Source organism: Ranitomeya imitator, chromosome 5 (assembly GCF_032444005.1).
Source record: "Ranitomeya imitator isolate aRanImi1 chromosome 5, aRanImi1.pri, whole genome shotgun sequence".
NCBI lineage: Eukaryota > Metazoa > Chordata > Amphibia > Anura > Dendrobatidae > Ranitomeya > Ranitomeya imitator.
Window position 1 is genome coordinate 220,058,695 of NC_091286.1, and position 22,966 is coordinate 220,081,660.

General features: G+C 48.3%; 1 protein-coding gene across 1 annotated transcript in view; it reads left to right on the forward strand.

The window, feature by feature from the left end:
* The window catches only part of PEX3 (peroxisomal biogenesis factor 3), a 104,576-nt gene that overhangs the window by 17,426 nt on the left and 64,184 nt on the right, over positions 1-22,966 (forward strand). Inside the window, exons 3-6 of the mRNA XM_069725907.1 lie at positions 4-135; positions 628-709; positions 1,069-1,112; positions 15,179-15,303. Coding sequence (XP_069582008.1) covers positions 4-135; positions 628-709; positions 1,069-1,112; positions 15,179-15,303 — 383 coding nt within the window. The remainder of the gene's footprint in view (positions 1-3; positions 136-627; positions 710-1,068; positions 1,113-15,178; positions 15,304-22,966) is intronic.

Here is a 22,966-nt window from a genome sequence, read left to right on the forward strand (position 1 = left end):
TAGGTGTGTACATTTTTGGAAAATATGCTCAAAAGAAAATCCGTGAAATTCAAGAAAGAGAAGCTGCTGAATATATCTCACAAGCACGGAGACAGTATCATTTTGAGAGTAACCAGAGAACATGTAACATGACAGGTTAATAAATTATTAGGGAATTTTGTCTTTTAAATAGTTGAATTATAAAGGGAAACTGCCACAAGGTAAAAAATGCGAATCAGATCTTTACGTTAGATGTTATGTGTCAGTGACATGTTTCCCTACGGTCATATCATTGCAAGAATAGAACAGACAAGCTATGCATAAAATATACACAGTACAGATACATACAGGTGTTGGGTGCTACCTTCCTATGGAAATAGATGTCTAAAAAGAAGATGTGAAAACATACAAGGAATCTGCAAATGGGTAATCGTATAGGTGCTGCTGAAGCCATAAGGTCCAAACTCCGCATAGTTGCATAGTGCAGGAAAGTGGAGATAAAACCAAGCCTTTATTATTGTGCCTGTGTGTGTCAGGGTCATCCGATCTCAGTATTGTAAGATTTACACAGCATAGATTCAGCTTCCTTTGTATGTCGGCTTATTGGCAATTATAGACATTACTCTTTTTCCTATTTCTTCTTTGTAGTGTTATCAATGCTCCCGCCTCTAAGAGAGGCTTTAATGCAACAGCTGAATTCAGAAAGCCTAACAAGTCTGCTGAAAAACAGGTATCATTAATAGCACTAATTTATAAGAAACTTGCACATCTTTATTAGACATGTGAAAACTCATTACAGCACAGGTTTGTAAAAGTAAGGATCTTGATGAAGCCTTGATTTAGCTTTTATTTGATCACTTACTGTAGAACGTTACATTTCCTCTTATATCATAAAATGAAGTAGTAATGTATTAAAACAATTTGTCCTAGATTGTATATGTGTCTGGTTGTGGCAAACGGCTAATTACATTTAGTAAGAGTAAGTAATATATGGTGTATATGGTTCATATATAATGGAATTTGGGTGATCTCTTTCAATGTTTCATGAATATATTATATCCTTAAAATACATTTTTTTTTCTTCTGCAGACCGTCAAATAAGATAGAAATATGGGAAGATCTAAAGATTATTAGTAAGTTAAATCTCATCCTGCATTTGCTTTGTTTTCAGAATAAGTTGTCATCTTGTTATGAAATTGTGCATCTAGATACATTTGATGTGCAGCATGTGAGGTGGGGATTCTGGCCTGATCCACCATAGAAGTCTGATATGCAAGAAGAGCAAAAGACAGCACTGTATCTGCTTTATTCTGGAGCACAGAAGTAAATAACGGAATGAAAAATGTATCTGATCGGGCCTCAGACCTTCCTGGTGTATTTTATTGAAAGACAAAAGACTGTCAATCTTAAAAAGGGTGCGTTTTGCAGTTGGAAGCGACTGATCTATTAACCCCTTCCCGACCTTTGACGCATACGCTGCGTCATGAAAGTCGGTGCCATTCCGACCCATGACGCAGCATATGCGTCATGGAAAGATCGCGCCCCTGCAGATCGGGTGAAAGGGTTAACTCCCATTTCACCCGATCTGCAGGGACAGGGGGAGTGGTAGTTTAGCCCAGGGGGGGTGGCTTCACCCCCTCGTGGCTACAATCGCTCTAATTGGCTGTTGAAAGTGAAACTGCCAATCAGAGCGATTTGTAATATTTCACCTAAAAAAATGGTGAAATATTACAATCCAGCCATGGCCGATGCTGCAATATCATCGGCCATGGCTGGACACATTAATGTGCACCCACCCCACTCCTCCAATCGCCCCCCCAGCCCCCCGATCTGTGGTCTGCTCCCCTCGGTCCTGTGCTCCGCTCCCCCGTCCTCCTGCCCGCTCCCCCCGTGCTCCAATCACACCCCCCGTGCTCCAATCAAACCCCCCCGCACTCCGATCCCCCCCCGCACAGCGATCCCCCCCCGCACAGCGATTCCCCCCCCCGTGCTCCGATCCACCCGCCCGCACAGCGATCCCCCACTCCGTGCTCCAATCCACCCCCCCATGTTCCGATCCACCCCCCCGTGCTCCGACGCCCCCCCCCCGTGCCCTGATCTCCCCCCCTTATACTTACCTGGCCTCCCGGGGACCGTCCGTCTTCTTTCCTGGGCGCCGCCATCTTCCAAAATGGCGGGCGCATGTACAGTGCGCCCGCCGAATCTGCCGGCCGGCAGATTCGTTCCAGAGTGAATTTTGATCACTGAGATATAACCTATCTCAGTGATCAAAAAAAAAAAAAAAAAGTTAATGACCCCTGCTCCCTTTGTCACCCCCATAGGTAGGGACAATAAAAATAATAATTTTTTTTTTTCCACTAAGGTTGGGGTAAGAACTAGGGTTAGGGTTAGTGTTAGGGGTAGGGTTAGGGTTAGGGGTAGGGTTAGGGGTAGGGTTAGGGTTAGGGGTAGGGTTAGGGGTAGGGTTAGGGGTAGGGTTAGGGTTAGGGTTTCGGTATGTGCACACGTATTCTGGTCCTCTGCGGATTTTTCCGCTGCGGATTTGATAAATCCGCAGTGCTAAACCGCTGCGGATTTATGGCGGATTTACCATGTTTTTTCTGCACATTTCAATGCGGTTTTACAACAGCGATTTTCTATTTGAGCAGTTGTAAAACCGCTGCGGAATCCGCAGAAAGAAGTGACATGCTGCGGAATGTAAACCGCTGCGTTTCCATGCAGTTTTTCTGCAGCATGTGTACAGCGATTTTTGTTTTCCATAGGTTTGCATTGAACTGTAAACTCATGGGAAACTGCTGCGGATCCGCAGCGTTTTCCGCAGCGTGTGCACATACCTTTAGAATTAGGCTATGTGCACACGGTGCGGATTGGCCGCTGCGGATCCGCAGCAGAGTTCCATCAGGTTTACAGTACCATGTAAACATATGGAAAGCCAAATCCACTGTGCCCATGGTGCGGAAAATACCGCGCGGGAACGCTGCGTTGTATTTTCCGCAGCATGTCAATTCTTTGTGCGGATTACGCAGCGTTTTACACCTGTTCCTCAATAGGAATCCGCAGGTGAAATCCGGACAAAAAACACTGGAAATCCGCGGTAAATCCGCAGGTAAAACGCAGTGCCTTTTACGCGCGGATTTTTCAAAAATGGTGCTGAAAAATCTCATACGAATCCGCAACATTGGCACATAGCCTTAGGGCTAGGGTTGGGTTGGAATTAGGGTTGTGGTTAGGGTTAGGGGTGTGTTGGGGTTACGGGTGTGTTGGGGTTAGGGTTGTGATTAGGGTTACGGCTACAGTTGGGATAAGGGTTAGGGGTGTGTTGGAGTTAGAATTGAGGGGTTTCCACTGTTTAGGCACATCAGGGGGTCTCCAAACGCAACATGGCGCCACCATTGATTCCAGCCAATCTTGTATTCAAAAAGTCAAATGGTGCTCCCTCACTTCCGAGCCCCGACGTGTGCCCAAACAGTGGTTTACCCCCACATATGGGGTACCAGCATACTCAGGACAAACTGCGCAACAATTACTGGGGTCCAATTTCTCCTGATACCCTTGTGAAAATAAAGAAATGCTTGCTAAAACATCATTTTTGAGGAAAGAAAAATGATTTTTTATTTTCACGGCTCTGCGTTGTAAACGTCTGTGAAGCACTTGGGGGTTCAAAGTGCTCACCACATATCTAGATAAGTTCCTTGGGGGGTCTAGTTTCTAAAATGGGGTCACTTGTGGGGGGTTTCTACTGTTTAGGCACACCAGGGGCTCTGCAAACGCAATGTGACGCCCGCAGACCATTCCATCAAAGTCTGCATTTCAAAAGTCACTACTTCCCTTCTGAGCCCCGACGTGTGCCCAAACAGTGGTTTACCCCCACACATGGGGTATCAGCGTACTCAGGAGAAACTGGACAACAACTTTTGGGGTCCAATTTCTCCTGTAACCGTTGGGAAAATAAAAAATTCTGAGCTAAATAATTATTTTTGAGGAAAGAAAACGTATTTATTATTTTCACGTCTCTGCATTATAAACTTCTATGAAGCACCTGGGGGTTCAAAGTGCTCACCACACATCTAGATAAGTTCCTTTCGGGGTCTAGTTTCCAAAATGGGGTCACTTCTGGGGGGTTTCTACTGTTTAGGCACATCAGGGGCTCTGCAAACGCAACGTGACGCCCGCAGAGCATTCCATCAAAGTCTGCATTTCAAAACGTCACTACTTCAATTCCGAGCCCCGGCATGTGCCCAAACAGTAGTTTACCCCCACATATGGGGTATCACCGTACTCAGGAGAAACTGGACAACAAATATTGGGGTCAAATTTCTCCTGTTACCCTTGGGAAAATTAAAAAATTCTGGGCTAAATAATTATTTTTGAGGAAAGAAAACGTATTTATTATTTTCACGGCTCTGCATTATAAACTTCTGTGAAGCACTTGGGGGTTCAAAGTGCTCACCACACATCTAGATAAGTTCCTTTCGGGGTCTAGTTTCCAAAATGGGGTCACTTGTGGGGGGTTTCTACTGTTAAGCCACATCAGGGGCTCTGCAAAAGCAACGTGACGCCCACAGAGCATTCCATCAAAGTCTGCATTTCAAAATGTCACTACTTCACTTCCGAGCCCCGGCATGTGCCCAAACAGTGGTTTACCCCCACATATGGGGTATCAGCATACTCAGGAGAAACTGGACAACAACTTTTGGGGTCAAATTGCAGGCTAAGAGATCATTTTTGAGAAAATAATTTTTTTTTTTTTTTCATGGCTCTGCGTTATAAACTTCTGTGAAGCACTTGGGGGTTCAAAGTCCTCACCACACATCTAGATTAGTTCCTTTGGGGGTCTAGTTTCCAAAATGGGGTCATTTCTAGGGGATCTCCAATGTTTAGGCACACAGGGGCTCTCCAAACGTGACATGGTGTCCGCTAATGATTGGAGCTAATTTTCCATTTAAAAAGCCAAATGGCGTGCCATCCCTTCCGAGCCCTGCCGTGCGCCCAAACAGTGGTTTACCCCCACATATGGGGTATCAGCGTACTCAGGACAAACTGGACAACAATATTTGGGGTCCAATTTCTCCTATTATCCTTGGCAAAATAGGAAATTCCAGGCTAAAAAATCATTTTTGAGGAAGGAAAAATTATTTTTTATTATTCATGGCTCTGCGTTATAAACTTCTGTGAAGCACCTGGGGGTTTAAAGTGCTCAATATGCATCTAGATAAGTTCCTTGGGGGGTCTAGTTTCCAAAATGGGGTCACTTGTGGGGGAGCTCCAATGCATAGGCACACAGGGGCTCTCCAAACGCGACATGGTGTCCGCTAACGATGGAAATAATTTTTCATTCAAAAAGTCAAATGGCGCTCCTTCCCTTCCGAGCCTTACCATGTGCCCAAACAGTGGTTTACCCCCACATATGAGGTATCGGCGTACTCAGAAGAAATTGCCCAACACATTTTAGGATCCATTTTATCTTGTTGCCCATGTGAAAATGAAAAAATTGAGGCTAAAAAATTTTTTTGTGAAAAAAAAGTACTTTTTCATTTTTACGGATCAATTTGTGAAGCACCTGGGGGTTCAAAGTGCTCACTATGCATCTAGATAAGTTCCTTGGGGCGTCTAGTTTCCAAAATGGGGTCACTTGTGGGGGAGCTCCAATTTTTAGGCACACGGGGGCTCTCCAAACGTGACATGGTGTCCGCTAAAGAGTGGAGCCAATTTTTGATTCAAAAAGTCAAATGGCGCTCCTTCCCTTCCAAGCCCTGCCGTGCGCCCAAACAGTGGTTTACCCCCACATATGAGGTATCAGCGTACTCAGGACAAATTGGACAACAACTTTCGTGGTTCAGTTTCTCCTTTTACCATCGGGAAAATGAAAAAATTGTTGCTAAAAGATAATTTTTGTGACTAAAAAGTTAAATGTTCATTTTTTCCTTCCATGTTGCTTCTGCTGCTGTGAAGCACCTGAAGGGTTAATAAACTTCTTGAATGTGCTTTTGAGTACCTTGAGGGGTGCAGTTTTTAGAATGGTGTCACTTTTGGGTATTTTCAGCCATATAGACCCCTCAAACTGACTTCAAATGTGAGGTGGTCCCTAAAAAAAATGGTTTTGTAAATTTCGTTGTAAAAATGACAAATCGCTGGTCAAATTTTAACCCTTATAACTTCCTAACAAAAAAAAAATTTGTTTCCAAAATTGTGCTGATGTAAAGTAAACATGTGGGAAATGTTATTTATTAACTATTTTGTGTCACATATCTCTCTGGTTTAACAGAATAAAAATTCAAAATGTGAAAATTGCGAAATTTTCAAAATTTTCGCCAAATTTCCGTTTTTATCACAAATAAACGCATAATTTATTGACCTAAATTTACCACTAACATGAAGCCCAATATGTCACGAAAAAACAATCTCAGAACCGCTAGGATCCGTTGAAGCGTTCCTGAGTTATTACGTCATAAAGGGACACTGGTCAGAATTGCAAAAAACGGCAAGGTCTTTAAGGTCAAAATTGGCTGGGTCATGAAGGGGTTAAGCAGCTCATCTCTTAATTAGATCAGAGGTCTCAAACTGCATTCCTCAAGGGCTGCAAACAGGTCATGTTTTCAGGATTTCCTTATATTGCACAGGTGATAATTTAATCACCTACACACATAATGATTACAGCACCTTGTGCAAAGCTAAGGAAATCTTGAAAACACGTATGGTTTGCGGCCCTCAAGGAATGCTGTTTGAGACCACTGAATTAGATGCTTCTTAAGAGTAGCATGCACCTCTGTGCACCTCAGCACAAATGTTATTCCAGTTTTATACTGGAGTAAGATTGCTATCATGGGCCGCCACAACTTATCATGAATTAGACAAGTGAAGAACACTGAGTCCTGCCACAGCTGTGTCCATTTTGTCAGAGCTGACCCGAAACTAGTGTGAAAAAGCCTCAACATTTCTGCATAACTTCGTGTTGTGCAAACTTTTTAAAGTATTTTACATTGCATTGAGCAGATACAAGCAGTAACAATCTCATATGAAGAAGCATACTGACCATGAGATACGTTTTTCTTTAGTTTTTAAAGCCAAAGCTAAAAAAAAAAATGTTGAAAGTGAGATCTGTCCAATATGCTTTCCAACCCTTCATCACACATCCCCCTGTTGTTTCGACTGTGGTTTTTCCGCTGCAAATCTGTATGCTGAGAACTTGCTTCTCAGTACTCCATTCCCTCCATTAGCCATGCAGAAAATGCTAGCTCTGACAGAGATTTGTATCAGAGCCCAGATTATGAAGGGGAAAGGAGTGGCTAACCGAGCTCAGCTGTGAGTACAGGGATTTCCAACATGGCTGATTAACCCCAGTTCTGCCAGAAGAAATAAACACATTTAAAATGAAGATAAGTTCTTCTCAGCACCGGAGTAGGAGCAATCAGACGCTGCAGTCTTCTGCCTCCACAATGTCATGGTAACCCCATGACACATCCACTGTGGAGCAAATTTGCGGCATGTCAGTTTATCTTATGGATATCTGTGCCTTTATCACCCTTTGCAACGCAAGGAGTGTAATGGCCGAAAAAACCACTCCTTTCCTGCAACAAGATCTGCAGCAGAATTTAAAAGATTTCGCTGAATTGTTTTCCTGTTCTGCAGTAGATGTAATACATAAAGATCCCAGTTGCAAGAACTAAGGCCCCGATTAATCAAAGCATTTACCGGAAGTCCGAATTCTCTCATAAATTTGTGACCGGGCCAAACTTTTGAAATCTAACCAATGTCGCTTTATGTGGTAATAACTCTGAAAAGCTTCAACAAAACCCAGTGTTTTTTAGATTGTTTTTTTCGTGGCACATTATAATTTTTGATAACGGTAAATTTAGGTTATGTTTTTGTTTACTTACAAAAAATATCACAAATTTTAGAAAAATGTTAAAAATATTAGCAGTCTTCAAACTTTGAATGATTATCCCTTTAATCCAGAGAGTCATACCATAGAAAAACATTAATAAAATCAAATAACATTTCTTTATCGCCTCTCATTGGGGGACACAGGAACCATGGGTGTATGCTGCTGCCACTAGGAGGCTGACACTATGCAAATAAAAAAGTTAGCTCCTCCTCTGCAGTGTACACCCCACCGACTGGCATTAAACTCTTCAGTTTAGCTTAGTGTCAGTAGGAGGTGGACACGGGTCTTTCATTAGACCCTTATCTACCTCACTGTGCGTCGTTCCTTTTCAGGTTTCCGGAGGGATACAGGGTGAGCAGTCACACCTGTACTCCCACAATACGGACTATGAGTACGGCGTGTACTACCACCCCGTATCCTCATAGATCCCTCTCCAGGACCATGATCCTGGCACACAAGCGTGCTCAGAAGTCCGGTCCTGGCTCCGTCCCCCACCCACTCGCCTTCCAGAGCCTGTCGGTCGGAGGAGACGAGGACGTCCACCAGCTCCAAGGACGTCTGATACCTTCCATGTTTTTAAGGTTAGTACGACAACGTGGGATGTTAGGTGAGTATTTGGTGCTCCTTTTCAGTTCGTCTTAGGGGGCCTCTTGGATTCCCTACCTTACATGCTACTTTGTGCAGCGCGCCTTACAGGCAGCCGCGCTGCTATTTCTGCGGCCGCACTGCTATTTCTGCGGCCGCACTACTATCCCTACTATCATCTTTTCTGCTCTGGGGACAATTAGAGACACAACCTTTGGCACGGCGGCTCTGGTGTCCGGCCGCGCTGTTTTCCTCACGGAGGCGTTCGCTCTTCCCTCTGCGGCGCGATCACCCTTCAGGCAGCCGCGCCGATCTTTTCTCGGCGGTCGTACCCTTTTTAGGTGACTCGCGGCCGCGGTCCTTCCCAGCGGCCGCGGTCGTCCCTGCGGCCGCCGGCTTTTACTTTAGGCCCCGGCTCCTCTTTACATGCGGCGCCTGCCGCGCCTGTCAGACGGGACGCCGCATCCTTTCCTTTGCGCCCGCACAATTTCAGCGGTCACCGGCTTCTAATTTAGGCCCCGGCTTCTCCCGGGGCCTACTTCCGGTGCTGCGCTCCGCCCACTTCCTGTTTCATCGGGCGGGCTTTTCTCCCGCCCGACATACTGTGTCTGCTCATCGGCGCCCCCCTGTCTGGCTCCGCCCCCTTCCTCCAGGGACAGCGTCTGTGTGTGCTCACCGCTTCTTAGCTGCAGGAGCTCACGTAGCGCGCCCCACACCTTCGCCACTGCATCCTCCGTGGGCACAGAATCTGCGCAGAATCCAGCACCTCAGGGCAGGAGTTCTCCACCGGCAAGTGAGACATCTTCCAGGACCGGGTCCGTGAGTAGCTGCACTGCAGACTGACACCCCCCTCTGCCCCACTGTCCCCTAACCCACTGGCATCTTCAGGGACCTCAAAATGTCTACCTCTAAAGGGGGCCGCTCTCGCCCCCCTACTACTTCTTCTTCTTCTGCCTTAGTCACGTACTTTGCTTGTTCGTCCTGTAACAGCAAACTTCCCTCAGGTCAGTCCTCCCCGCTGTGTCAGTCCTGCAGCAACCCGATTGTTCCCACTACCCAGGATCCCCCGGCTGTTCCGCCCGAGAGTGATCCCCCCCATCCCAGGCTGGGCCGCCTCTCTGTCACAATCGGTGGCCGATTTAACACGGGTGTCTCAAACCCTGGTGTCCGCGCTTGATCGGTTACCCCTGCAGACCCCGGCCGTAGCCAGCGGGTCACAGGAACCGCCGCCCGAGCCCTCCTTGATAAGCCACAAAAGGTCCAGACAGGAACGTCGGTCTGAGTCCTCTTCGCGCTTCATCTCGCCACACGGCCCTCCCCTGCGGTCGGCGTCTCCTCGACCCTCTTCCCCTGAGTCAGGCGAGGCATTCTCTGATGCGCCCTCGGAGGATATTTCGGAGCTGGATTCTAACCAAATCGCCACCATGAGGGAGATGGTGCAGAATCTCATTGGGGCAGTAAACCAATCCTGTGGCATAAAAGATCCCTCTACGGAACCCGCAGATCAGGCGGTTTCGTTTAGACGGGCCAAACCACCTTCCAAGTTTTTTGCTCCTCATCCTGAATTCGAGGAAATCATGTCCAGAGAGAGAGAGAACCCCACTAGGCGTTTTCAGAGAGGAAAACGCCTGGGTGTGCTATATCCCTTTTCTCCAGAAGTTACCGCCAATTGGACGGTCTCTCCCTCGGTGGATCCACCTGTGTCCAGGCTGTCCACCAACACGGTGCTTCCTCTGTCCGGCGCAGCATCTCTGAAGGACTCTAACGATAGGACTATAGAATCCTTTGCGAAGTCAGCTTTTGAAGCGGCTGCAGCGGCCATATGCCCAGTTTTTGCTTCCACTTGGGTTTCTAAATCCATCTCCAAATGGGCCAAAGAGCTCCGTCGAGGTATCCTGGACGGGGCGCCTCCCATGCAACTAGCGGAGCTTGCCAACCAGATTTCCCACGCCGGTGAATACCTGGTCTCTGCCTCCCTGGATGTCGCGTCTTGTGCGGCTCAGGCTTCCAGCAATGCCGTTGCCATCTGCCGCACCGTTTGGCTCAAGGCCTGGCAGGCGGATTTATCTTCTAAAAAGTCCCTCACTAGTCTGCCCTTCCAGGGCTCTCGTCTCTTTGGTTCCCAGCTGGATCAAATCATTAAGGACGCCACCGGGGGTACAAGTTCTCTTCTCCCCCAGGCTAAGCCTCGTCGCCCTCCTCCTAGACGGCAGTTTCGCTCTTTTCGGCCCTTTCGTCGCTTCGCTGCGGCAAACTCCTTTTCCCAGCAGCAACAGAGGCCACAGGCACGTCAGGAGAAGAAGGCGGTGTCCTTTAGGCCCACTCCGTCCTGGCGTCCTCGCTATTCCCAGGGTAGATCCTCCAGGACTGGAAGATCTACCTTGGCATGACTCTCGGCAAGACCCCAGCCCACCTCCCAGGTTGGGCGGCCGTCTTCTCTTCTTCAGGGACGTCTGGATTTCCGCAGTAGAGGACGCATGGGTCAGGGAAGTTGTATCCTCGGGATACAAGATAGAGTTCGCCTCCCGACCCAGGGATCGTTTCTTCCAATCCCGTCCTCCAAGAGATCCCGCTCTAGTTCCGGGCTTTTTCGCAGCCATCGCTTCTCTGCTCAAATCCGGGGTAATCGTTCCCGTCCCAGAGAGAGAACGGTTCACGGGTTTCTACTCGAACCTTTTTGTGGTACCGAAAAAAGACGGCAACGTTCGCCCCATTCTGGACCTCAAATTGCTGAACAGGAGAGTTCGCCTGAGACACTTCAGGATGGAATCCCTTCATTCAGTAATTGCTTCCATGGAGGCCCAGGAATTTCTATGCTCAATAGATATCCAGGACGCCTACCTCCATGTCCCGATATTTCCCGGACATCACCGTTTCCTGCGCTTCGCAGTGCAGCGGGAACACTTTCAATTCGTCGCCCTGCCGTTCGGTCTCGCAACCGCTCCAAGGGTGTTCACGAAAATCATGGCAGCGCTGATGGCCATATTGAGAGTCAGAGGCCTGGTCCTTTTTCCATACCTCGATGACATCCTCATCAAGGCACCGTCCTTTTCTCAGGCTCACGAAAGCCTGTCCATTGTTCTCGACACCTTAGCCCGTTTCGGGTGGCTGGTCAACCGGAAGAAGTCCTGCCTTATTCCTTCTCAGCGCATCATTTTTCTGGGCATGCTATTCGACACTCGTCAGACCAGAGTCTTCCTTCCCAAGGACAAGAGATCCACTCTTTGTCGGGACATACACTTGCTCCAGGGTCCTCGGCCTCCCTCCCTCCGATCGGCGATGAAGGTTCTGGGGAGGATGGTAGCTACCTTGGAAGCGATTCCCTTCGCCCAATTCCATTCCCGACCCCTTCAGCAAGCCATTCTGTCTCAGTGGGACAGGTCTGTCTTCTCCCTGGATCGGCCGATCAGACTCTCTTCTCGGGTCAAGCTGTCTCTCAACTGGTGGCTGACGTCACCTCTCATCTCCCAGGGCAGGTCCTTCCTTCCAGTTCACTGGCAGGTGGTGACAACGGACGCCAGCCTGATCGGCTGGGGTGCGGTTTTCCGTCACCTGACGGTTCAGGGCCGTTGGTCGTCGCAGGAGTCTACTCTGCCAATCAATGTCCTCGAAATTCGGGCCATCTTTCTGTCCCTCCGCCACTGGGAAAGGATTCTCAGGGGCCTGCCAGTTCGGATCCAGACGGACAATGCCACGGCTGTGGCATATGTCAACCATCAGGGGGGGACCCGGAGCTCCTTGGCCCTTGCCGAGGTATCCAAGATTCTCCTTTGGGCAGAGGCAACGGTTTCGGTGATATCCGCGGCGCATATCCCCGGCGTGGACAACTGGGCCGCCGACTTCCTCAGCCGCGAAGGCCTCGCGGCGGGGGAATGGTCCTTGCATCCGGAGGTCTTCCATCAGATTTGTCTTCGATGGGGGACTCCGGACATGGATCTCACGGCGTCCCGAATGAACAGGAAGGTTCCGCAGTTCGTCTCCAGGTCTCGCGATCCTCTCGCAGTGGGCGTCGACGCTCTGGCCATTCCTTGGTCACAGTTCGGGCTACCCTACCTGTTCCCACCCCTTCCTTTACTCCCCAAACTGTTGAAGAAGATCAAAGCGGAAGGGGTGCCAGTCATCTTGATTGCCCTGGATTGGCCCAGGAGAGCTTGGTTCGCAGAGCTCGTCAACCTTCTCGCGGACGCTCCCTGGCGCCTTCCAGACAGGCCCGATCTGTTGTCTCAGGGTCCGATCTGCCACCCGAATTCTCGGTCGCTCAGTTTAACAGCGTGGCTGTTGAGACCGCGGTTCTAAGAGCGTCCGGCCTTTCGGACCGGGTAATTCACACCATGATTCAGGCTCGGAAGCCTTCATCTTCCAGGATCTACTACCGTACCTGGAAGGCTTACTTCCGTTGGTGCGAGTCCAACCGCGTTCCATCCATGTCCTTTTCTCTGCCTTCTCTTTTGGCCTTCCTTCAGGCAGGACTGGATTCGGGCCTGGCTCTTAGCTCCCTGAAGGGCCAGGTCTCTGCGCTTTCTATCCTCTTTCAGAAGACCTTAGCTTCTCGGCCACAGGTTAAGACCTTCCTTCAAGGAGTGGCCCACGCTGTCCCGCCGTACAGGGCCCCTGTGGACGCATGGGACTTAAACCTGGTACTGGACGTTCTGAGGGTTTCCCCATTTGAGCCTCTTAGGGAGATTCCTCTATCTTTCTTGGAAGGTGACCTTTCTGGTGGCCATCACGTCTATTCGCCGCGTTTCCGAGTTGGCGGCCCTGTCTTGCCGTCCTCCGTTTCTGGTCATTCACCAGGACAAGGTGGTCTTCCGGCCCCCACCTTCCTTTCTTCCGAAGGTGGTTTCCACCTTCCACCTCAACGAGGACATCGTTCTACCTTCCTTTTGTCCAGCTCCGACTCATCCTCTGGAGCAATCGTTGAACAAGCTGGATCTCGTCAGGGCAGTGAGGATCTATCTGGATAGAACGTCCTCTTTCCGGAAGACGGATTCTTTTTTCGTCATTCCTGATGGCACGCGCAGAGGCCAACCGGCTTCCAAAGCGACTATTGCTCGCTGGATCAGAATGGCAATTTTGGAGGCTTACGGGGTCAAGAACAGAGTGCCCCCTCCTGGGATTAAGGCTCACTCTACCCGGGCAGTCGGCGCCTCCTGGGTGGTGCACCACAGGGCTTCCGCCCTACAGCTTTGCAAAGCGGCAACTTGGTCTTCCATCCACACGTTCGCCAAATTTTACAAGGCCCATACCTACGCTTCGGCGGACGCCAGCCTAGGCAGAAGGATCTTGCAGGCGGCAGTGGTGAGTCCTCCGACCTGATAGAAGTCTGTTTTCCCGCCCTAGGGACTGCTTTGGGACGTCCCATGGTTCCTGTGTCCCCCAATGAGAGGCGATAAAGAAAACAGGATTTTTGGTTGCTTACCGTAAAATCTGTTTCTTGGAGCCTCCATTGGGGGACACAGCTCCCTCCCAACGTTTTTGTTATATGTTCTCTGACTGTTCTCACGTTTACAGTTCTCAAGTTTGTGGTTATGGTTTTCAACCTTGTTTCATTATCTCCTACTGCTTTCTCACTAACTGAAGAGTATAATGCCAGTCGGTGGGGTGTACACTGCAGAGGAGGAGCTAACTTTTTTATTTGCATAGTGTCAGCCTCCTAGTGGCAGCAGCATACACCTGTGTCCCCCAATGGAGGCTCCAAGAAACAGATTTTACGGTAGGCAACCAAAAATCCTGTTTTTACAAATGGTGCTGGTGTAAAGCAGACATGAGGGAAATACACTTTTTCATTCCTGTTATGTCACTTTGCATTAATTCCTGAAAATCACCTGAAGAGTTAATAAACTGACAGCAGTTTTCAATATGTCAGGGGGTTCTTTTTTTTTTTACAATGGTATCACTTTGGGGGATTTCCAAATATATAGGTTCATAAAAAAAATTAATTTTGTACATTTCCTTGAAAAAATGCTGCTACATTTTTAAACCGTCTAAAATGCTAACAAATAACATTTTTACCACCTAAGTGTCGCTAACTTCTGAACAAGTTACTATAGCCGGCAGACTCTTAAGGCCATTACTTGGTCGTGAACTGCTATGGCAAACATCAGGACCACACAATAATGATCTCAGGGTGCCGATGGGGATAAAGAGGGAGCCCCCAGACTTTGTTAACCATTTATATGATGTACTCACTATTGACAGCAGCATCTAAGGGGTTAAACAGATATGCACAGTGCCAACACTGATCGTGGCTCATGCAGCAAGTTGTCAGCTTTAGTGCATCTGATAGCTGCTGGATTGTCACCTGTATGGGGAGACTATTCTCTTATATCTCAGGTCAGTAAAAAGACGTATCGGCGGTCATTAAGGAATTAAAACAAAAACTGCCAAACACTTTAGCGCCAACTAAATGCTAGCTTGTCTTTTTCTTGACTGGAGTAAAATTTATGGCCAGGCAAACGGAGGCGTACGCTACTTTTCAAATGTGTCTGATTCATAAAGACTGTTGTGGGTTTTTGTATAAAATTAACTCCAGTGAGGAAATATACTTAAGGTATAAGGAATTGTTTGTAAAAGTGAGTGTCAATAGTGTTTTTTTTTTTTAACCTAGACTAAAGAAACAGTACTGAAAGGAAGTCATCCAGCAAAAATAAATGTGTCCTTAATGAGTGGTATAAGAGTGCAGACATAATAGCGACTGTTTTCATGGTGTACTTTCTCTGTCATTCACAGGTTTTACTAGAAGTATTGTCGCAGTGTACAGTGCATGTATGCTTGTTGTGCTCCTGAGAATTCAGCTAAATATTATTGGTGGATATATTTACCTAGATAATTCTTCTGCGGCAAAGAACGGCAATGTAGGTAAAAACTACATACAGTTTATTTGATTAGATATAACTTTTTTCTTTGTAGATGTTTGTGTTATTTTATTACTAATTTTGCACACACGATGCAAAAAATGAAATAATAAAAAATAAAATGTTAAGCTATCAGAGATTATACTGCAAAATTAACCCCTTCCCGACCTTTGACGCCACGTAGGCGTCATGAAAGTCGGTGCCAATCCGACCTGTGACACCTATGTGGCGTCATGGCGGGAATGCTTCCCTGCAGGTCCGGTGACCGGGGTCATTTAAATGTCACCGTACCCGCAGGTGCAGGGGGACCTGTACTTCACCCCAGGGGGGGTGGCTTTGCCCCCCTGGGTGTACGATCGCTCCGGGAGACCTTTATTTAACCCCCTCCAGCTCTGATTGGAGCTAGCGTCCATGTGACGCTAGCTCTCCAATCAGATCTGTAGGGGCGGGGTAAAATATGTCTGTCCTCGTTCTCCAGACTCATCCCATTGCTGGAAGCTAGAGAACGAGGACCCTGTGTTTATACCTGCCCCCGATCGCCGCCGCTGCTGCTGATCTGCCGCTGCTCCTGCCGCCGCCTGTGCTCCTGCCGCTGCCGCCGCCGCCAGGTACTCCCCTCTCTGCCATCCACCTCTGTGCTCTGCCCCCTGATCACCCTCCCCCCCGATCTTACCCCCTGCCCCCATTTTCACCCCCCCCCCCCCCCCCGCTGCTGCTGCTGCTGCTGCCAGCTCAATGACCTCAGCTCTCCCAGCTCCTGACAGCCCCCGCCTGCCCCCTGGTGATCACCCCCTGCCCACTTGAGCACCCCCTGCCCCCCTGATCACCCCTGCCCCCCTGATCACCCCCTGCCCCCCTGAGCACCCCCTGCTGCTGCAGCAGATTTCATCTGCTCCTGCTGCATTGCCTCAGCCCCCCCGCGCCTGAAAGCCCCCCCCCCTGCCCCTAGGTGACCACCCCCTGCCCCCCTGATCACCCCCTGCCCCCCTGATCGCCCCCCTCATCACACCCCTGCTGCTGTTGCTGATTCCATCTGCTGCTGTCGCATCGCCTCTGCCGCCCCCCCCCCCCCCCCGCGCCTGACAGCCCCCTCCTGTCCCCCGGTGATCACCCCCTGCCCCCCTGATCACCTCCTGCCCCCCTGATCACCCCCGTCCCCCTGATCACCCCCTGCTGCCGCCGATTCCATCTGCTGCTGCTACTGCATCGCCTCTGCCCCCCTGCGCCTGACAGCCCCCTCCTGTCCCCAGTGATCATCCACTGCCCCCCTGATCACCCCCCGTCCCCCTGATCACCCCCCGTCCCCCTGATCACCCCCTGCTGCTGCTGCCGATTCCATCTGCTACTGCATTGCCTCTGCCCGCCACGCCTGACAGCTCCCTCCTGTCCCCTGGTGATCACCCACTGCCCCCCTGATCACCCCCATCCCCCTGATCACCCTCCTTCCCCCTGATCACCCCCCGTCCCCCTGATCACCCCCTCCTGCTGCTGCCGATTCCATCGGCTACTGCATCGCCTCTGCCCCCCCGCGCCTGACAGCCGCCCCCGCTCCTGACATCCGCCCCCGCTCCTGACAGCCGCCCCCGCTCCTGACAGCCGCCTCCGCTCCTGACAGCCGCCTCCGCTCCTGACAGCCGACCCCGCACCTGACAGCCGCCCCCGCGTCTGGCAGCCGCCCCCGCGTCTGGCAGCCGCCCCCGCGTCTGGCAGCCGCCCCCGCGTCTGGCAGCCGCCCCGCGCCTGACAGCCGCCCCCGCTCCTGACATCCGCCCCCGCTCCTGACAGCCGCCCCCACGCCTGGCAGCCGCCCCCGCGCCTGGCAGCCCCCTCCTGCAGTAGAAAGTTTCACCAAACACTCGCACATACACACACGCACACTATAATAAAGTTTAGTTTTTCCCGCTCATCCCAGTCATCCCAGTCACAAAGGCTGTACACAGCTGAGGAGGCATATTCCTTTCTTGCCTCCGAAGCTGATAGTGAGGGAGGGGACCCCACTTTTCTGTATTCCTCCCACTCTTCCTCCTCTAGTGACACCGACTCGCCACCCCCAAGATGTCGCAGGTCGAGAAATCGTCCGGAGCCCAGGGGAGGAGAGCCGGAGCCAAGTGGAAGTAACCCCCCAACCTAGTGCTAGTCATGCCCAAGCTAGCACTAGTGCCCCCGTCTGGACCCCCGTCCCTGAAAATTTTACTCCACGGATTCCTGATTTCATTCCCCAATCCAGAATCCAATTTGAGACTGCCAACCTCAGGGAAATAGACTTTTTCAAAGTCTTTTTCTCGGAGTCAATCGTCAGTCTCATGGTGGAGCAAACAAATTTGTACGCCCTGCAATTTTTTGCCGAAAACCCAAGTTCATCATTTACTACTTGGAATCCCGTTGACTCCGTAGAAATGATGAAATATTGGGGACTGGTACTTCACATGGGGATTGTGAAGAAACCAGAAATTCGCCAATACTGGAGTACTGATATTATATATCAAACTCCAATATATGGCATGGTTATGATTCGCAAACGTTTTGAGGCGATTCATAAATTTCTCCATTTTAGGGACAACACGGACATCCTTCCTCGCGATGACCCGAATTTTGATAGACTGTTCAATATTCGGCCGGACATCGAACACTTCAGCAACAAGTTTGCTGAAGTGTACATTCCCCAAAGGGAAATTTGTGTGGATGAATCCCTCATCCACTTCAAAGGGAGGCTTCAGTTCCGTCAGTACCTGCCCAGCAAAAGGGCGAGGTACGGGATAAAACTCTACAAGATCTGTGAGAGTACCTCAGGGTACACTCTCAGCTTTAGAGTTTATCAAGGAAAGGACAGCAGTATCCAGCCCCCAGATTGTCCACCTGCTCTGGGGGTGAGTGGGAAAATAGTGTGGGATTTGGTCCACCCACTGCTTGATAAAGGTTACCATCTGTACGTTGATAACTTTTATACAAGCATCCCACTCTTTCAATCCCTCTCTGCCAGAGCAACCGTCGCTTGCGGTACCGTGCACAGAAACAAGAGGGGTCTCCCTTTGCCGCTAATTGAGCAGGCTCTCCCAAAGGGTGAGAGCCGGGCCCAATGTAGCGGCAACATGCTTGTGGTCAAGTTCAAAGACAAAAGGGACGTCTTTTTCTTGACCACAATCCATGGTCCCGGCACCACGGCCACCACCGTTCGAGGTACCCCAGCCCAGGTACACAAACCGGACTGTGCACTGGGGTACAACAAACACATGGGGGGAGTTGATCTTTCTGATCAAGTCCTCCAGCCCTATAGTGCCATGCGGAAGACGAAGGTGTGGTATAAAAAACTGGCTGTGCACATCGTGCAAATGGCACTGTATAACGCATACGTGCTATCACGATGTGCAGGCCAGACCAACAACACCTTCCTTCAGTTCCAGGAGGCGGTGATAAAGGCCCTAATGTTTGGAGGCGAGGAAGGAGCGGGCCCCAGCACCCCTGGAACTCAAGTCTCCCGTATGGTACCAGGGCAACATTTTCCCTGTGAGGGGAGAGCAAAAAAAAGGTGCCGGGTGTGCTATAAAAGGGGGATAAGAAGGGAAACTCGTTTCCAATGTGAAACGTGTCCCGACAAACCTGGACTGTGTTTGAATGAATGCTTCAGAATTCATCACACGTCCGTGGACTAAACACATCCTGACATTCCCCTACAGAACTCACCCACACCAGGCTGATATACACAACACCACACACACACCCCAACCTGACGTACACTACACCACACACTCCAACCTGACGTAGTGTGTCAGGTTGGTGTGTATGGCGTAGTGTACGTGAGGTTGGTGTGTGGTGTGGTATAGAGTACGTCAGGTTGGTGTGTGTGTATGGTGTACACTACACCACACACCCCAACCTGACGTACACTACACCACACCCCAACCTGACGTACACTACACCACACACTCCAACCTGACCTAGTGTGTCAGGTTGGTGTGTATGGCGTAGTGTACGTCAGGTTGGTGTGTGGTGTGGTATAGTGTACGTCAGGTTGGTGTGTGTGTATGGTGTACACTACACCAGACACCCCAACCTGACGTACACTACACCACACCCCAACCTGACGTACACTACACCACACACTCCAACCTGACGTAGTGTGTCAGGTTGGTGTGTATGGCGTAGTGTACGTCAGGTTGGTGTGTAGTTTGGTATAGTGTACATCAGGTTGGTGTGTGTGGTGAATACTACACCACACACACCAACCTGACATACACTACATACCTTCCATACGCAACATTGTGTCCGCTAATGAATGGAGCTAATTTTCCATTCAAAAAGTCAAGTGGCGCTCCTTCCCTTCTGAGCCTTGCCGTGCGCCCAAACAGTGGTTTACCTCCACATGTGAGATATCGGTGTACTCAGGAGAAATTGCTCAACAAATTTTAGCATCCATTTTATCCTGATGCCCATGTGAAAATGGAAAAAATTGAGGCTAAAATAAAATTTTTGTGAAAAAAAAGTACGTTTTCATTTTTATAGATCAATTTGTGAAGCACTTGGGGGTTCAAAGTGCTCAATATGCATCTAGATAAGTTCCTTGGGTGGTCTAGTTTCCAAAATGGGGTCACATGTGGGGGAGGTCCAATGTTTAGGCACACAGGGGCTCTCCAAATGCGACATGGTGTCCGCTAAAGATGGGAGCTATTTTTTCATTCAAAAAGTCAAATGGCGCTCCTTCCCTTCCGAGCCCTGCCGTGCGCCCAAACAGTGGTTCCCCCCCCACATATGAGGTTTCAACGTACTCAGGACAAATTGGACAACAGCTTTTAGGGTTGAGTTTCTCCTTTTACCCTTGGGAAAATAAAAAAAATGTTGCTAAAAGAACATTTTTGTGACTAAAAAGTTAAATGTTCATTTTTTTCCTTCCATGTTTCTTCTGCTGCTGTGAAACACCTGAAGGGTTAATAAACTACTTGAATGTGGTTTTGAGCACCTTGAGGGGTGCAGTTTTTAGATTGGTGTCACTTTTGGGTATTTTCTCCTATATAGACCCCTCAAAGTGACTTCAAATGTGAAGTGGTCCCTAAAAAAAAATGGTTTTGTAAATTTTTTTGTAAAAATGAGAAATCGTTGGTCAAATTTTAACCCTTATAACTTCCTAGCAAAAAAAAATTTTGGTTCCAAAATTGTGCTGATGTAAAGTAGACATGTGGGAAATGTTATTTATTAACTATTTTGTGTCACATATCTCTCTGGTTTTACAGAATAAAAATTAGAAAATTGCGAAATTTTCAAAATTTTCTCCAAATTTCCGATTTTTTTTTTTTAGAAATAAACGCAAAAATTATCGGCCTAAATTTACCACTAACATGAAGCCCAATATGTCACGAAAAAACAATCTCAGAACCACTAGGATCCGTTGAAGTGTTCCTGAGTTATTACCTCATAAAGGGACACTGGTCAGAATTGCAAAAAACGGCAAGGTCTTTAAGGTCAAAATAGGCTGGGTCATGAAGGGGTTAATTAGACAATGCTAATAACTAGTGATGAGCGAGTATACTCGTTGCTCGGGTTTTCGTGAGCATGTTCGGGTGGTCTCTGAGTATTTGTTAGTGTTCGGAGATTAAGTTTTCATCGCGGCAGCTGAATGATTTACAGCTACTAGACAGTTTATTACATGTGAGGATTACCTAGCAACCAGTCAGCCCCTACATGTACTCAGGCTGGGTAGTAGCTGTAAGGGTTTGTGCACACGTCAGGATTACTTGCAGAAAATTCCTGAAGAAAACCGGACATTTTCTGCAAGGAATCCGCATGCATTTTTTCCCAATGCATTAAATAGCAGGAAAAAACGTGAAAAATCTGCAAAATTAATGAACATGCTGCGTTTTTTACCAAGAAGCGTTTTTTTTGTGGAAAAAAACGCAGTATGTGCACAAAAATTGCAGAATGCATTATAATTGATGGGATGCATATGTTTTTTTAATGCTTTTTTATCATGTTTTTATAGCGAAAAAACGCAACGTGTGCACACAGCCTAAATCACGGAGACCACCCAAGCGTGCTCAGGAAAACCCGAGCAACGAGTACACTCGCTCATCACTACTAATAACTAGTGAACAAGCTCAGAAATATTAAGCAGCACTGTGGAAACACTAAGGCTGCCGTCACACTATCAGTATTTGGTCAGTATTTTACATCAGTATTTCTCAGTGGGTGATCAATGCAGAAGTGGTGCATATGTTTCTTTTATACTTCTCCTCTATTTGTTCCACTCCTGGTTTTGGCTACAAATACTGAGGTAAAATACTGACCAAATACTGCTAGTGTGACGGCAGCCTAAGGCTATGTGTAGCAGCATTAACTTAATTAACCTACATATGCTGTAGCAAAAAGCAACTGTCAGAAATCTATGTAACATAGTAACATAGTAACATAGTTAGTAAGGCCGAAAAAAGACATTTGTCCATCCAGTTCAGCCTATATTCCATCATAATAAATACCCAGATCTACGTCCTTCTACAGAACCTAATAATTGTATGATACAGTATTGTTCTGCTCCAGGAAGACATCCAGGCCTCTCTTGAACCCCTCGACTGAGTTCGCCATCACCACCTCCTCAGGCAAGCAATTCCAGATTCTCACTGCCCTAACAGTAAAGAATCCTCTTCTATGTTGGTGGAAAAACCTTCTCTCCTCCAGACGCAAAGAATGCCCCCTTGTGCCCGTCACCTTCCTTGGTATAAACAGATCCTCAGCGAGATATTTGTATTGTCCCCTTATATACTTATACATGGTTATTAGATCGCCCCTCAGTCGTCTTTTTTCTAGACTAAATAATCCTAATTTCGCTAATCTATCTGGGTATTGTAGTTCTCCCATCCCCTTTATTAATTTTGTTGCCCTCCTTTGTACTCTCTCTAGTTCCATTATATCCTTCCTGAGCACCGGTGCCCAAAACTGGACACAGTACTCCATGTGCGGTCTAACTAGGGATTTGTACAGAGGCAGTATAATGCTCTCATCATGTGTATCCAGACCTCTTTTAATGCACCCCATGATCCTGTTTGCCTTGGCAGCTGCTGCCTGGCACTGGCTGCTCCAGGTAAGTTTATCATTAACTAGGATCCCCAAGTCCTTCTCCCTGTCAGATTTACCCAGTGGTTTCCCGTTCAGTGTGTAATGGTGATATTGATTCCCTCTTCCCATGTGTATAACCTTACATTTATCATTGTTAAACCTCATCTGCCACCTTTCAGCCCAAGTTTCCAACTTATCCAGATCCATCTGTAGCAGAATACTATCTTCTCTTGTATTAACTGCTTTACATAGTTTTGTATCATCTGCAAATATCGATATTTTACTGTGTAAACCTTCTACCAGATCATTAATGAATATGTTGAAGAGAACAGGTCCCAATACTGACCCCTGCGGTACCCCACTGGTCACAGCGACCCAGTTAGAGACTATACCATTTATAACCACCCTCTGCTTTCTATCACTAAGCCAGTTACTAACCCATTTACACACATTTTCCCCCAGACCAAGCATTCTCATTTTGTGTACCAACCTCTTGTGCGGCACGGTATCAAACGCTTTGGAAAAATCGAGATATACCACGTCCAATGACTCACCGTGGTCCAGTCTATAGCTTACCTCTTCATAAAAACTGATTAGATTGGTTTGACAGGATGTGAAATGC